This window comes from Poecilia formosa, unplaced genomic scaffold, assembly GCF_000485575.1.
Source record: "Poecilia formosa unplaced genomic scaffold, Poecilia_formosa-5.1.2 Scaffold556, whole genome shotgun sequence".
Classification (NCBI taxonomy): domain Eukaryota; kingdom Metazoa; phylum Chordata; class Actinopteri; order Cyprinodontiformes; family Poeciliidae; genus Poecilia; species Poecilia formosa.
In genome coordinates, this window is record NW_006800495.1 from 201,150 (window position 1) to 216,015 (window position 14,866).

The window sequence follows — 14,866 nt, forward strand, 5'->3', positions numbered from 1 at the left end:
GGAATTGAAAAGGGATATATTTATATAAGTTATACTTCATCATACTCCTTTTCAGACTCAATCACTGAATGAGTGGTGTGTTTCTATGTAACTGATTATGTACTTCATAGAAAGGTATTGTTTTATTTTACACTTGTCGGTGAAATGTTGGTCTGAAATAAAGTATCATAATTCAAATGTTATTTTTTTTTAACATTGAAAAAGTCCATTTCACACTTTAATACAAAGGAAAACATACAGATATGCTAATTTATTTCACAGTGCGTTGAAAGGATCATTTTTAAATTTAATTACACAATTATAAATTCATTGGATTTTAGACACATTTAATGTGGACATATTAAAAACACTGACTGTGTATGTCCTTATAAATTATTCAGGACATACAGAGATTAACATAAAATAAAACATTTATTATGTAAAGTGGGTCTTCGGTTCTGTTCTAATGGACCTTTACATTTGGCCAACATGTTTCTTCCGACTAGAAGTAATATTTACATTTTGGGGCGAGTTAATGAGTGGGGTTAGAGTAAGGAGGCCTTCCAGCCTCATCAGTGAAGATAAATCACAGGCAGAAAGCTCCGATTGCTGCTCTAACGGTGACTATTGATTATTGAAGAGGGTGTGAATACTTTGCAGCATATTTTAACCAAATGTAAATAAAAACTGATGCAAAGAAAAACTTCTTGGCAGAAGAAATATCTGCTATGAGTGTGAATAGTTTTGGATTCAACTGGATTGAATTAAAGATAAGAAAACTGGAGGTATTTACTGTGCAATACTGAGTTCATCCTGATGGTGGCGCTGTTAGTGTTGTGACTCCTTACTATATCTCAGATCAGGATAAGATGGGATTGCTGCTTGGTTCTCGTTAAGCTCGTTAACTCCGATCAGAATTAGATCTCTGTTGACAGTGGTGGGCGGGGCTAATGTCTGACCACGCCCCCTGACCTCTGACATTGTGGTTGTTTGTCCTGTGAGAACCGATGTGTGTGTTTATGCTTTTCTACTAAGTTATGAGGTCCCTCTGCTCCTAATGGGGCCCAAAGTTGAGTTTGTTATGGTTAGGCTTTAGAAATGAATGGAAGCCAAAGTCCTTCCAGATAGAAAGGCGTAATGAGTGTGTGACAGAGAGTGTGTGTGTGTGTGTGTGTGTGTGTGATTAGGGTGGATTAACAGCGAGCAGCAGCAGTCAGACGAGCTGCAGGCGGTCAGAGACGCTGACATGTGAGTACATTTCACCCATTTTCACACTTCAAGCTGAATGTTGACGCTCAGATCGTTGCAGAACTTCTTGATCAAAATGTTAGAAAGTCAAATCTTCTCAGAGCCATGATGAAGTGAAAGTTCTGTCGTTCACTGATGAGTCTTATTCAGGTAACAATGAGTTGGTCCAGTAGAACCACATGGGAAGCTGGTTCTGCTGATGGCCTGCAGAGATTCTCCATGTCAGTTTTCACTCTGCAGTTCCAGCAGGTCAGTGGAGGTGAAGCAAGGTGAAGGTTAGCTCCTGCTGTCTGGACCCGGCTGCCCTGGGTCAGAGCCGATCTCTGGTTCTGATGACCATGAGACAGCGGGCCGGCTGTGAGCTGGTGTCTGGAACGGACGGGTCGGCTGCGTGTGAGAGCGTCTTTGTTTTGGCCATGTGACCATCACAGCTGAGAGGGAAGCTTTATCTGCTTTATGCTGCTGAAAATCTCCAGATTCCTGAATGTCTGGATGCTATTCCTCTCAGTTTGGAGGTTAGAGATCCACCAGAGGAAGTTCTGGACACTTTCTGAAAATCTCAGCAACTTGCCTTTTTTCAGGTGATTACTTCAATACTGAAGCTATTTCACACAGCTGGACAGAACCTCTCCTCCATAAAACTTGGATCAGATCTGGCTCCATTCCTCTGGGACTGTTGAACTACAACTGAACTTAAGGAATCACTTGAAGAATGAAAACTAATTTTATGGCTTTTACGAGTATTTACAGCCTCTGACTTTTCCTCAGACCTTTGTAGGATCCCCGTTTGGCTGCAGGTGTTTCATCTGTCCAAGTCTCAGTAGGTAATCTGTCCTCTACATGTCCAGATGATCGATTGTCAAAGCTCTGAATTAATCAGAGCTTAGGATGCTGCTGTGGAACCAAACAGACTCCATTTCACTCTGGGTGAAGACTTCCTTTGCTCTTCTTGACCTACATGACCCAACAGAACATGACCAGAAGACTTTTAAAACCCTTTTCTTTGTGAAGGGACTCATGCTGTTGCTAGACTCTTAGTACTTAAAAAAGGTTCTTCTTGTCCCCAAAATAACCTCCGGTACTTTAACTACATTCTATTCGTCATTTCCTGAGGCGGCATGTCACAAACGCTGCCATAAAACTCCACCAGACTCTAACCAGGACCTCTAAACACAGCCGAAGGGCTTTTCCATGCTCAGCTCCCAGGAGTTGCAGTGGAAACCCCTGGTTTCTTTATACCTCCCTGAAGACTTCACAAAGACCCTGAAATCTTACAAAGACGCTTCAAAGACTTTACAAAAACTTAGCAAAAGACTCCAATAAGACCCTACAAACACCTCACAAGAATCCTACCAAGATCCCACAAAATCTTGCAGACATCTCAAAATCCCTACATAGACCCTGCTTTGGCAGATTATATTACAGCAAAGTTTTAATCCAGCGTAAAGGGAGTATTGGAACGTGTTCTAAAGTTTCATTTGAATTGTCAAAATGTACTCAGCACTCATTCGGAGTCACAGTGAAAAACCTAAAAGTCTTTGTCTGAAGGTTAGTAGTCTGAACTTTTCCTTCTTTACCTTTCAGCTTGATGTCAGAAGAGGAGCTGGGACCCACCAACAGGTGACACCCTTCCCATGATGCCCTGCAGCTTTGAGGGATCATCATGGGAGATGAGTCTTACCCAGAATGCCAAGCTCAGGAGCTGTTTGATGAGTTTGTTTCAGCATCGACCTGCAGGGCGGCGCTGCGCTGCTTCAGCCAGCTATGCAAACATCTGCAGCTGGATCACAGCACCACCGAAAAGCCTCTCTACCAACCAATCAAACGGCGGCTCAACTACTGGAAGGCCAATGCTCTGTGGGCCAAACTGGACCGGAGGGCGGCACAGCAGGAGTACCAGAGGGGCCGGGTCTGCAGAAACATGACTGTGAGGCTTTACCGTTTTCTGTAATGATGCATTTAGACGAACTGTTTCTGATTGGTCAGCTTGTCTCCCCTCTGACTGATCAGTGTGTGATCATCGGGGCGGGGCCTTGTGGTCTCAGGACAGCGGTGGAGCTCTGCTTCATGGGAGCCCGAGTGGTAGTCCTGGAGAAAAGGGAGTCGTTCTCCAGAAACAACGTGCTCCACCTTTGGCCCTTCACCATCTACGACCTGAGGGGTCTCGGGGCCAAAAAGTTCTACGGAAAGTTCTGTGCAGGCTCCATCGACCACATCAGTGAGTCTTTGACCAGCTGGTTCTGTCTGATGACATGATTACAGTGTCAAAACCACCTCTCTCCTGTGTGCAGGTATCCGTCAGCTGCAGCTCGTTCTGCTGAAGGTGGCCTTGCTCCTGGGGGCCGAAGTTCATGTCAATGTTGAGTTCAAGCAGCTGGTGGAGCCACCAGAGGACCAGCACAGAAACAGTGAGGCCAGGGAGGTTGAAGGAAGGGGGTGCAGGCAGAAAGTACAACCAGCCAGTTTTCATGAAGGACACTGAAGTATCTAAAGATTTGTAGCAGAGAAAACAGCCTCAGACTCTTGTGTTAGTTTAAGCTTTTAAATCAACTAAAAGCTGAAATGTTTATATTGAAAGGCTTGAAGTTCAGTTTACATTTTTATAAATCAAACTGATCTGTCACCTGTCCTCATGTCCAGAGGAGGGCTGGAGGATGGAGGTGAGTCCAAAGTCCCACCCAGTCAGTCAGATGGAGTTTGACGTCATCATTGGAGCAGATGGACGCAGGAACACGCTGCCAGGTTTGCAAACATTTACATCTGTCCTTCTACAGTTTATGATTGGTACAAGACCCGGATAAGAGATTTTCTGGTGATCAGGTTTCAGGCGTAAGGAGTTCAGGGGGAAACTGGCCATCGCCATCACAGCCAACTTCAAAAACAGAAACACCTCAGCCGAGGCCAAAGTGGAAGAGATCAGCGGAGTGGCTTTCATCTTCAACCAGAGGTTCTTTCAGGAGCTGCGGCAAGAAACTGGTTCGTCTGAACCTGCAGGTCTGACTGAGACACCTGGTCTGGAACTCAGTCTAACATAAACACCTGGTTTCAGGTATTGACCTGGAGAACATCGTCTACTACAAGGACGACACTCACTACTTTGTTATGACAGCAAAGAAACAGAGTCTCTTGGACAAAGGAGTCATTCTACAGGTAAGTAAAACACCTGGAGTCGCTCTGTCCCAGTGATAGAAAGAATGCAAGGTAAATTACTCACCTGTAGTCACTCTATTGGTAGCAAGTGGTGGCTGGTTCATCCTCTTATCCCATCTGAAGTCAATAGAGTCACAAGGTAACTCTCACCAGAACCACCTGGTGAGAGTTACCTTGAAGATACTTACAAGGAAAAACGATCACACCTGGAGTGACTTTTGATAGGACACATTATTACAGGTAATAATGACATACCTGGACTGCAGGCAACAGCTCACTATGACACACTTCACCGATAATCTCACCTCAGGTCCTTCTAAAGGTAACAGAGACACAGAACAGGTAAAATCACTTACCTGTAGCCATTCCTCTGGTAGTAAGCTAGGTCTGTGGTTACAAAGCAAATCATCACACCTGGAGTCAAAGATCAACAGAACTTTGGGTTGAAGGTATCATAAGTCTGTCATCCTTCAGGACTTTCCAGACACAGAGCAGCTCCTGTCTCGAGGGAACGTGGACCAGGATGCTTTGCAGGCATACGCCCGTGAGGCCGCAGATTTCTCCACCAATCACCAGCTGCCAATCCTGCACTTCGCCATGAACCACTACGGTCAGCCGGACGTCGCCATGTTTGACTTTACCTGCATGTACGCATCAGAAAACGCTGCCTTGATTCGCCAGCGCCACGGACACCAGCTGCTGGTCACATTGGTTGGAGACAGTCTGCTAGAGGTGAGATAGGTGTCTTCTGGACAAAGACATGCAACCAGCAGATCATGGTTAGAACAGATCTCCGTCTGTCTACAGCCCTTTTGGCCGATGGGGACAGGTGTGGCCCGGGGGTTCCTAGCAGCTCTGGATTCAGCCTGGATGATCAGAAGTTGGGCTCAGGGTGGAGCACCACTAGATGTCCTGGCTGAGAGGTAAGAGCTCACCTGGACATGATTTAACTTCTGATTTGCCTCATGATTTGACATGATCTTTTGTCACCAAGGGAGAGTCTGTACCGCCTGCTGCCTCAGACGACTCCAGAGAACATGCAGAAGAGCATCAGTCTGTTCACTGTAGATCCAGTGACAAGATATGTGAACATCAGCCCTCTGACCGTCACACCTGCTCAGGTGAACACACAACAGAGACGCTATTTTATGTTGTTGTCTTTAAAATAAAGACACTGAAAACTTTTTACCTTTCATGTTGATATGCTTTTGGTTGCCAGGTGAGACACCTGGTGGACACAGGTAAAGAGGCGGGGCTAAACACAAGTGAGAGTAATATTATCCGGCTGCCTTCCCCCAGACTTTCAAGACAAGGTGACTTAACTTTCATAACCTTTGTTACCTGAATGTTCATCCATTGGCTCACTGGGACATGTTTACCTGAGATCTGCTCACCTGGCTCCTCTTTGGTTCCACTACCTCAATCAGTGGGTCAACTGGTTTGTTTTGGCTCTGGTTGGGTCTTTAGAGGTAAACTGGTTCTTGATGAAACATCAGTTAGGTATAATCATTCTACAATGACTCCAGGATCAAGTTCAGTCAGATCAGGTAGATCAGGGCCTCACCTGGACTCAGGAACAACAGTAAGTACCAAGAGTTCAGCCCTTTGCCCAATGGTTAGGGGTGGGAGGCCGTTTAGAGGCAGAAAAAAACTGCATGGCATCATTTACCCAAGGACTCAAATGCTATATAAGGAGCCTCAATGCAGAGGTGCAGTGCTGGTTGGACCATAGCTGAGGATAAACCTTAGATGCCCAAACCTTATTTGCTGAAACTGCTTTCTGAAAGTGTTGCATCTTTAATCTGTTTGATCTCCCATCTCATTTCCTTCTCAGAGTCCTTCTCTCAGTCCAATCAGCTGCTGACTTGGTGTCAGCAGCAGACTCATGGTTACAGAGGTGTCGCTGTTTGTGACCTGACTACTTCCTGGAAGAGTGGCCTTGCCCTTTGTGCTCTTATCCACCGATGCCGACCAGATCTGATGTAACACACTAGACAGTCATGTTTTAAGGCTTGTGATTAAAACACAGGAGACTGCTTGTGCTTTGACCTGAAACATTGTCCAACCTCAGAGACTACGACTCTCTGGACGAGTCGTCAGTGGAGGAAAACATCCACCTCGCATTTGACGTGGCTGAGCAGGAGTTTGGGATTTCACCTCTGATGACGGTGGAAGAGATGTCGTCTGTTGGAGAACCAGACTCTCTTTCTATGGTGATGTACCTGAGTCAGTTCTACCAGCTGCACAAAGAGTCGCTGCACCCTGCTGGTGAGACCGAACATTGCAACAGTTTTTACATTTTATTTACCCAAACTGATGTGAGGTCAGATGAGTACAGTAAACGGTGCATCAGTCAACAGCTGGTGTTGCCGTTTGTTCCAGGTTCCCTGAGTCAGAATGCTGATCTGAGAGCAGCTCTCTTCACTCCAGCCTCCCTCCTCAGCAGACTGGGAACCAGTCCGTCCAGGAAGAGAAACCCAAAGGTACCAGTGGCTCCTCCTCATTATGTCTGCTGTGTTCTGTCTCAGACTTACCGTGGTATTGACCTGTTACCTCTGCAGGAGCATGGAGACGCTCTGGGCAAAAGGAGAAGGACGAGTCCGGAGAGCGGAGAGCTGCAGGAGGTCAGCTACCTCTGGATGGATGGATGGATGGATGGATGGATGGATGGATGGATGGATGCACTGAAACATTCTGAATTTTTCCATCTAAAGTCTCAGATCTTCATGTCTTCCTGTTTTCTGTCTTCCAGTCACGTGACTTTAATGGCGACTTTGATGATAACTTTGTGGGCGGGACCAGCCGCTCCAGAGTTCGTCTGATGGCCAATCAGCTGCAGGCAAAGCTGGACGAGGGCTCTGCGACCTGCGTGACGTCTTCGTCTTCTTCTGCTTCCGCTCTACGTCAGCAGGTGGGCGGAGTCAGGCTCTGGGTCCGCGGTGCGACTCATGATGTTAACAGGAAACAGACTGGAGCTTCCCTCCATGACGTCACCTGTACCACATGTCAAACTAAGGTCTTGTTCTCAATAATGTAATTCCACCTGATCACCAGCAGGGGGCGCCATCCAGCCTCCCCCCCTCACAGTCTGCAGACCCCCCGCAGGCCACGCCTCCTGCACAGTCGTCGTCATGGAGACCGGTAAAACCCAGTAGATTTTAATCACAAAACATTTCGATAGGAATGTCTGATTCTTTTAGACCTCCAGCTCATTTAAGGTGAAAAGGGTCAATTATTCCGGGAGGGGGGTGAATACTTGTTACCAGCAGAACCTCACGGTTCTGCGCTGCCCTGTCTCTGCCAGAAGAAGCGGACCCTCCAGCAGGAGCAGATGAGTTTCCGCTTCAGGGAAAGGATCAAGTCTCAGTGGGCCGCCAGCCGGGACCAGCAGGTACCGGTGCTGGACGTGACGTCACGTGACCCGGTCCGACCCGCCGGGCCTCCTCTGTCCTCTGTCTCGTTGTGTCCTGTGGCTGCAACCGTCCCAGAGCCGCATGTGACCCACAACATCCAAACCCCATGAATGGTTCCTATTGATGGGCCCGGGAGCCTGCCGAACCGCCCTGACAGCTGGACGGGTTGCTGACTGGGCACTTTGTGCAGCCGGACCCAGAAATCCCCAGAATGTTTCCACAATCAGAGTTTCAGTTCAACTGCAGCAGCTTCCAGCAAAACTGGCAGCAGAAATTCAAAAATCAGCAGCTGGAGAATCCAGACCAGAAGTCTGACCTCAGTAAAGATGGCCGCCATTGAACGCTTTGAAAAATAGAGGATCGATCCTGATTGGCTGGTTTAGTTTGTCCTGTGAGAACAGAAACACTGATTGTGCTGCTGAAGACGGAGAACTTTAGATCGGTTAGCTGTGATTTACCCTCATGTCCTCTCTGCCACTCATGTCCTCTCTGCCCCTCATGTCCTCTCTGCCCCTCATGTCCTCTCTGTCCCTCATGTCCTCTCTGTCCCTCATGTCCTCTCTGTCCCTCATGTCCTCTCTGTCCCTGTGTCCAAAGTGTCTCCAGCTGTACACCGGTGGAGTGAGCTCATTGGCTGAGCAGATAACCAGCCGTTTTCAGCGTCAGCAGCAGACTAGCTTGGTAAGAAGGTTTCTTCATCTTTATGTGGAATGGCCACTAGAGGGCAGGAGTGGTGCCTTCATAGAAAGTTGAGTGGAAGGAAAACCATCAGAATCATCAGATCTGCTGGAGGTAAAGGCTGAACTGTTTCCCTCTGTGGTTGGAGGAGCTGCAGAAATCCGACCCGGTCCCAGTTTGTCACAAACCCAGCAGAACCCGGCAGCCTCTGGTCCGGTTCTGCTTCAATAGACAATCAAGTTATGGATGTGGAGTATGAGGAGTGAAGACTTTTCAGGGTTTTTTACTCTGTTGTTCTTCAGTCTGGGTTCTGGTTCCTCCCCTGTCCTCCAGTCCTCCCCTGACCCCCTGTCCTTCCCTGTCCTCTGGTTTTGTCTCTTCATTGTCCCCCTGTCCTCCGGTCCAATCGGTGTCTCTGACCCTGCAGGTCTCTGTGGGAAGCGACGTCTGTTTCTTCTGCAAGCAGAAGGTTTATGTGATGGAGCGTCTGAGCGCCGAGGGGCTCTTCTTCCATCGCAGCTGCTTCCGTTGTGACTCCTGCAGCGCCCCCCTCAGGCTGGTCTCCTACAGCTACAACCAGGACGCCGGTCAGTTCACAGATGACCTCTGACCTTTTGGAAAAAGTAGCTACATTTGTCGTTAGTCGTTTTTTTTAAAGAAGGTTAGCAACAGAGCTTCTGTCCTGCTGACCACGCCCCCATCACCTCTTGGCTCCGCCCACTGCGGCAGATGTCGTTGCTGTTCGTCTGGGGGCGGAGCTTTGCTTTCACAGGGGGGTAGTTTCACTTTAAGAACGAAGCTGCGGGTTCTGGCAGTTAAACTTTTTTTTGATAATGAATCTTAAGTTCAGGCTGTTGCTGTGAATCAAACCTAAAGGTAGAAAAACTCCAGCTCACCTGGACAGAAGGTCAGTTAAATCATGTAGTTCTCAGAAGAAAGACCTGCTGCCACATCCAACCTTCAGTTTGTAAATTAAATCAATGTTTAAATCAGGTTTCAGTTGGTACGACTCAGGTTAAACTCACTGAGGAAATCTAAATTCATCTCATTTTAATCTGAGTCATTTGTTGTTTGTCTGAGTTTGGTGAAGCAGCAGCTGTTTGTCAACCTCCAGGCTCACATGACACGGAGCCTGGACTCATGACTGCCGTCTGCGTTTCCATCAGCAGCAGCAAAGAGATGATTTATCTGCAGCATCATGAAACCACAGCGCTGCTAATCTGAGCTAAGAATAGCAACCAGTAACTGGATCATACTCTGCTGAATATGGAGACAAAGAGATTTACCTTTAGACTAAAAACCAGGAAGCTCTGCTGCTGCTTCAAGATGCAGAAAACACAAATTAATTCATAGATTGGATCAGTTTTATAAATGTTTATAAACTTCTTAACAGCTTCCTGCTGAAACCTCCTGCTCAGATTATCTCATCTGCACTGAGGTCACAAACTTATAGTTCTGTGTTGAAACAACCAGTCATCCAAACGTATTTATAAGGTCAAAGGTCACGCTTAGCTGACATAATGAGCCTAACGCTACAACCATGAAGGCTGAAGATGAGCTCACTTCTGTTTTGATTCATCATCAGCTTTATGAACTGAAGGTTCCCGTTTCCACGGCAACAATAAACCAGGACTGTGTGGAGTTTGAGTTTCAGGAACTACCAGGTCCTGACCTCTGACCTCTGCAGAGCTGGGGTCATTCTGAATCTATCTGCAAGCATGAGCGGTTCTGAGGCCCATCTGGCCCCCTGCATCCCATGGGGCCCCCTCATCCCTTCTTGCTCTCATGGGGCCCCCATGCAGCCCCTTGCCACCGATCAGGCCCCCTGTCACCCATCTTGCCCCCATGCAGCAACCTGCTACCCATGGGGCCTCCAAGTGGCCCCCTGCCACCCATGGGGCCCCCTCATCCCGTCTTGCTCTCATGGGGCCCCCATGCAGCCCCCTGCCACCGATCAGGCCCCCTGTCACCCATCTTNCTTTAGACTAAAAACCAGGAAGCTCTGCTGCTGCTTCAAGATGCAGAAAACACAAATTAATTCATAGATTGGATCAGTTTTATAAATGTTCAAGCATGAGCGGTTCTGAGGGCCATCCCTCTGCAACCCATGGGGCCCCCTCATCCCTTCTTGCTCTCATGGGGCCCCCATGCAGCCCCCTGCCACCCATCTTGCCCCCATGTGGCCCCCTGCCACCCATCAGGCCCCCTGCCACCCATGGGGCCTCCATGCGGCCCCCTGCCACCCATGGGACCTCCATGTGGCCCCCTGCCACCCATGGGGCCTCCATGTGGCCCCCTGCCACCCATCAGGCCTCCTGCCACCCATCAGGCCCCCATGTGGCCCCCTGGGACCCGTGTGGCCCCCTGCCATCACAGCAGCCTGGCAGCGGCCACATGATGCCGTCATGTGAAGGACCTTGGGTCTCTGCGCTGCAGCTCTGTGGGGTTTTTATCTGACAGGATTCTTGCTGTGTGTGTGTGAAGCTCAGCAGCCAATGGGAACGCAGAGGTCACATGACCTGTGTTTGAAGCAGGCATGCGGCTATAAAGGCGGGGCAGCTCCGTGCTGGTGCTGATGGCGTTGTCTCCGTCTTCTGTCTCAGGAAAGTTTCGCTGCCTGCAGCATCCTGACTGCCGGCCGGCCGCTCCCAGGAAGAGAGCGACTCCCACGGGAACATCGGCGGTGAGGAAAAACCCGCGCCTGTTGCTGCAGGTGGTTGCTATGGTAACCATGGTCCGTCTTGTCTTGCAGCCGTCTCCGTCCTCGGATGTGTCCCTCTCCGGCTCTCTGAGCGAGCGCCGCCGGTCTTCAGGTGAGGCCGCCTCACCTGGCCGCGTCAGTCTGCATACGAGTCGACACGGAGGCCGCCGCTTTAAACCTCTGGATCGATGTGGGCTTTAGTGTGTGTGTGTGTGTGTGTGTGTCTGTGTGTGTGCGTGGCTGCACTGCTGTGTCTGCAGCTGCGTCTGTGATGGTGGCGACGCCGGAGCGGATCGAGCTGGAGAACTGCAGGAAGGAGGAGGAGGTACCAGAGGAGGTCCAGAACCAGGTCAACCTGAGCCAAGGTGTGCATGTCAGGTGAGGGACGGAGCTATATGGAAGTCCAACAGGACCAAAAATATGTGTTTCTAGAGCCGCTTTTAACTGAGAAACTGAAAAAGAGTCAAATTCACAGGAAAAAACTCTGGATCAAAGATAGAAAAGTTTAAAAATATAATTCAGAATATTAGGATTTTCAGTCAAACCTAACAGAAAATATGGAAAGCAATCAATGCCACATTATTTAAATGAGATTATAAATTGCAATTAAATTAGAAAGCTTTAGTTATTACAAACAACTGGAAGAAATTAAAAACTGACACAAATGTTTTAATTTTACTTGTCAAATTATTGCAAACTGTAAAATAATGCCTGTCAAAAAACTGAAGTGAAAATGTGACTGTTTTAATTTTCTTCTTTCTCTTTTCAAACTTTAAATTTATGCAAAAATGAAACTTTTTTTATATTAATGTCTGAATTATTTAAGTATTTTAAACTAGGAATCAAATTTTTAAATTATTTTTTCTAGATATTTGGAAAACTAATGTCCTTCTCTCTGACCTGCAGGATTTGATTTTTCTGTATGAAAATGTTTTTTGTTTGTTTGTTTGTAGTTTTAACTGAAAATTTTGATTTAAAAATAAGATAAAACGAAGAAACGTTTATGTCTTACATTTTTATAAAATCTTTGAAAATAAACAGATTTTAAGTTTTTTGGGAGGATTTTTGTTACCAAACATCGATGTAGTTTTGCTGCTAAAACCTGATTTTTCTGTTCGAAACTCAGTAAAAGTTAAATTTAAAAACAGTAAATTTTAATCAGATTGTTGGTAGTGCTTTTAACATTCTGAATTTAGCTTTGAAAAATTTAAATATCTGATCAGTTAATCATTCCCAAATCAGATAAATAAAAAATTATATTTTGAATGCGGAGGGTCTTAAGAACCAAAAACATATTTATATAGAAAAACCGTAATAATTTTTGTGTCAAAAAGTTCAGAGGTTGTTCAAACTTTATTATATATTTAATCAGTTGAATTTCAGTAAAAATGTTTGAAAAATATGACATTTATATGAATATTTTTAGAATATTTGAAAACTTCATGAATAAGTTTTGAAAGTTGATATGAAACTCAGAATTATCCTTGGATTTCTCCTCAACAGAAACTTTATGAATACGTTTTCTGGCCCACTAAATGAGATTTAATGAAAAGTAAAAAGTGAATAATATTAAATACATTTCTGCTCTCAGGTTTTGAAATTATTTTATTTCCTTATGTTGATAATTTGTCCTGTTTTATCAGTGGCTGATAATAAATCTGATGTTTCTGATAATTACGCTGCAAATCTGATATTTAATGTAAATATTAATCTTCAGTGAATTGTTTGTGTGTTTCCTGCTGTCAGCTCAGAGGAAGAGGAGGATGAAGGTCCAAGCTGTGAGGAAGAGGAGGATGAAGGTCCAAGCTGTGAGGAAGAGGAGGATGAAGGTCCAAGCTGTGAGGAAGAGGAGGATGAAGGTCCAAGCTGTGTGACCTCACAGGAGGTCAACAATTCGAGGCGGGAAACTCTGAGAGAGGAAGAGGAGGAAGAGGAAGGCAGCGCTGAAGACAAGTCCAGCGACGGTGAGTTCCAGTCTGTGCGTGTGTGTGTGTGTGTAGGTGTGTGGTGTGTGTGTGTGTAGGTGAGTGTGTGTGGTGTGTGTGTTTGTAGGTGAGTGTGTGTGTAGGTGAGTGTGTGTGGTGTGTGTGTTTGTAGGTGAGTGTGTGTGTAGGTGAGTGTGTGTGGTGTGTGTGCGCGCGCAGGTGTGTGTGTGTTGCTTCATCTGGTGTGTCTTGTGTCGCCCCCTGCTGGTAGAGGGGGAGTACAGCCCCTGGGAGACGGAGCGCCGCTCGGGTCTGTGGCTCCTGTTAGAGGAGGAAGCAGGTAGAAACCCGACCAGAACCAGAACCAGAACCAGAACTCTCCAGTCTTTATTGATGGAGTTTCTGGTTCCATTCTGACATTATAACAGAAAATTGAACTTTTCTTTAGGTTTTTTTCTCACTTTAACCCATTTCCATATTCAATAATCAAGATGTACAAAAAATAAACTAAAAAAATAATACGTTGAAAAGAATGCATATGAAACCACTTGTTTGCTTCTTTTTTATTTAATAATAATAACAAACAACAATAACCACATTACCCATAATAATAATTATAAATACAATATGAATACACTTATTGTTATTGTAATTAGATCGTATTTTATCATTATTTTTATGTCTGTCCTTTTTTTTAAATCATTTTTCCCCTTTTATTTTGAAATCCTCCAGCCTGTTACTTCCTGTAGCTTTGGGATGTTTTGGTCTGTGTATCTTTACTGTAGCGGATTTATAACTCCAGGTTCCCCCCTCGCCCCCAGAGTTTCCTCCTCCTGGCCCACCTGTGCAGCGAGGCTCCGCCCCCTCCCCTCTGACTCCGCCCACTGCCCCAACGCCCTCCACCGCTTCCTTTGCCACCTCATCTGACTCCACCCCTGACCCTGACATCACCAACACTCTGCTCTCACCTGTGGTCGTCATGGAGACAGCAGCGCAGAAACGGCCCACAGCAGGGGGGCGGGGCTCGTTTGATGACATCACACCTGAGCTGCCCCAGAAGAAGCCGCTGCTCCAGCAGGAGGACCGGGGGGCGGAGCCAGAGGAGGAGGAGGAGTCAGGCGGAATGAAGAGGCGGAGCCACAGAGACAGTCCGCCCCCCACCCTCCCTCTGGTTCCTGGAGGCGGAGCTCTCCTCCTCCACCTCAAGAAGCTCCGGGAGGCTCCGCCCCCTGGCCAGGTGGAGCTCGGTGGGGGCGGAGCCAGAGGCCTGTTGAAGGCAGTTCTACCCGGAAACAGAAAGGAACAGAAACGGAGGGGCGGGACTTTACCTGCAGAGAAGTCGAGGAGGCTCCCAACCAATCACAGCAGGGATACAGGTGATGATGCAATAAGAAAGGGTGACGTCACAGTGATGATGTAATGACACTACTTCCTGTGTTCCCAAGTCGCAGGGGAGGAGTCGACTCTGGAGTCTTCAACGCTTCTGCAGAGATGTTCGCTAAAACCCGGAAACAACGTGAGATCACCTGACACAACCCAGCCAATCAGAGACAAGATCACTGAATACATTAAAAATCAGCCAATCAGAGACAAGATCAGTAAACAACAAAAATCTGCCAATTTTAAGAGTTTATAACGTAATAGGAACAGGAAGTGGGCGGAGTCAAATCTCTGAGGGTCAGACTAATACCTGGATTAACACAGACCAGGGCCGTGCAGAGGCCACTAAAGGGGCAGGTGCTCAAAAAAAAGGGGCCCATCTAACCTCCTTC

The 14,866-nt window shown here is 46.9% G+C and overlaps 1 protein-coding gene and 1 long non-coding RNA gene across 18 annotated transcripts in view; one reads left to right on the forward strand and one right to left on the reverse strand.

Annotated features, from left to right (window-relative positions):
- The window catches only part of LOC107834233 (uncharacterized), a 21,023-nt gene extending 13,301 nt beyond the window's left edge, over positions 1 to 7,722 (reverse strand). Inside the window, exons 1-3 of the long non-coding RNA XR_001660021.1 lie at positions 7,650 to 7,722; positions 1,573 to 1,582; positions 1,524 to 1,527 (exon numbers count right to left, since the gene is read on the reverse strand). This is a non-coding gene — a long non-coding RNA (uncharacterized LOC107834233). The remainder of the gene's footprint in view (positions 1 to 1,523; positions 1,528 to 1,572; positions 1,583 to 7,649) is intronic.
- The window catches only part of LOC103129565 (protein-methionine sulfoxide oxidase MICAL3-like), a 19,577-nt gene continuing 5,759 nt past the window's right edge, over positions 1,049 to 14,866 (forward strand). The window contains exons 1-28 of one of the 17 annotated variants that reach the window (XM_016665198.1): positions 1,049 to 1,227; positions 2,812 to 3,154; positions 3,238 to 3,445; positions 3,519 to 3,635; positions 3,868 to 3,969; positions 4,048 to 4,203; positions 4,277 to 4,377; positions 4,852 to 5,109; positions 5,185 to 5,300; positions 5,372 to 5,498; positions 5,597 to 5,690; positions 6,212 to 6,359; positions 6,449 to 6,645; positions 6,760 to 6,860; positions 6,939 to 7,001; positions 7,130 to 7,288; positions 7,432 to 7,518; positions 7,682 to 7,768; positions 8,388 to 8,471; positions 8,896 to 9,055; positions 11,072 to 11,151; positions 11,221 to 11,281; positions 11,430 to 11,547; positions 12,916 to 12,938; positions 12,999 to 13,171; positions 13,314 to 13,434; positions 13,916 to 14,470; positions 14,540 to 14,610. In XM_016665198.1, the coding sequence (XP_016520684.1) occupies positions 2,891 to 3,154; positions 3,238 to 3,445; positions 3,519 to 3,635; positions 3,868 to 3,969; positions 4,048 to 4,203; positions 4,277 to 4,377; positions 4,852 to 5,109; positions 5,185 to 5,300; positions 5,372 to 5,498; positions 5,597 to 5,690; positions 6,212 to 6,359; positions 6,449 to 6,645; positions 6,760 to 6,860; positions 6,939 to 7,001; positions 7,130 to 7,288; positions 7,432 to 7,518; positions 7,682 to 7,768; positions 8,388 to 8,471; positions 8,896 to 9,055; positions 11,072 to 11,151; positions 11,221 to 11,281; positions 11,430 to 11,547; positions 12,916 to 12,938; positions 12,999 to 13,171; positions 13,314 to 13,434; positions 13,916 to 14,470; positions 14,540 to 14,610 (3,831 nt within the window). In that variant the 5' untranslated portion in view covers positions 1,049 to 1,227; positions 2,812 to 2,890. Of the gene's footprint in view, positions 1,228 to 1,658; positions 2,052 to 2,811; positions 3,155 to 3,237; positions 3,446 to 3,518; positions 3,636 to 3,867; positions 3,970 to 4,047; positions 4,204 to 4,276; positions 4,378 to 4,851; positions 5,110 to 5,184; positions 5,301 to 5,371; positions 5,499 to 5,596; positions 5,691 to 6,211; positions 6,360 to 6,448; positions 6,646 to 6,759; positions 6,861 to 6,938; positions 7,002 to 7,129; positions 7,289 to 7,431; positions 7,519 to 7,681; positions 7,769 to 8,387; positions 8,472 to 8,895; positions 9,056 to 11,071; positions 11,152 to 11,220; positions 11,282 to 11,370; positions 11,548 to 12,915; positions 12,939 to 12,998; positions 13,172 to 13,313; positions 13,435 to 13,915; positions 14,471 to 14,539; positions 14,611 to 14,866 lie in introns of those variants that run through there. The other 16 variants (XM_016665196.1, XM_016665202.1, XM_016665201.1 and 13 more) reach the window with 16 other exon arrangements.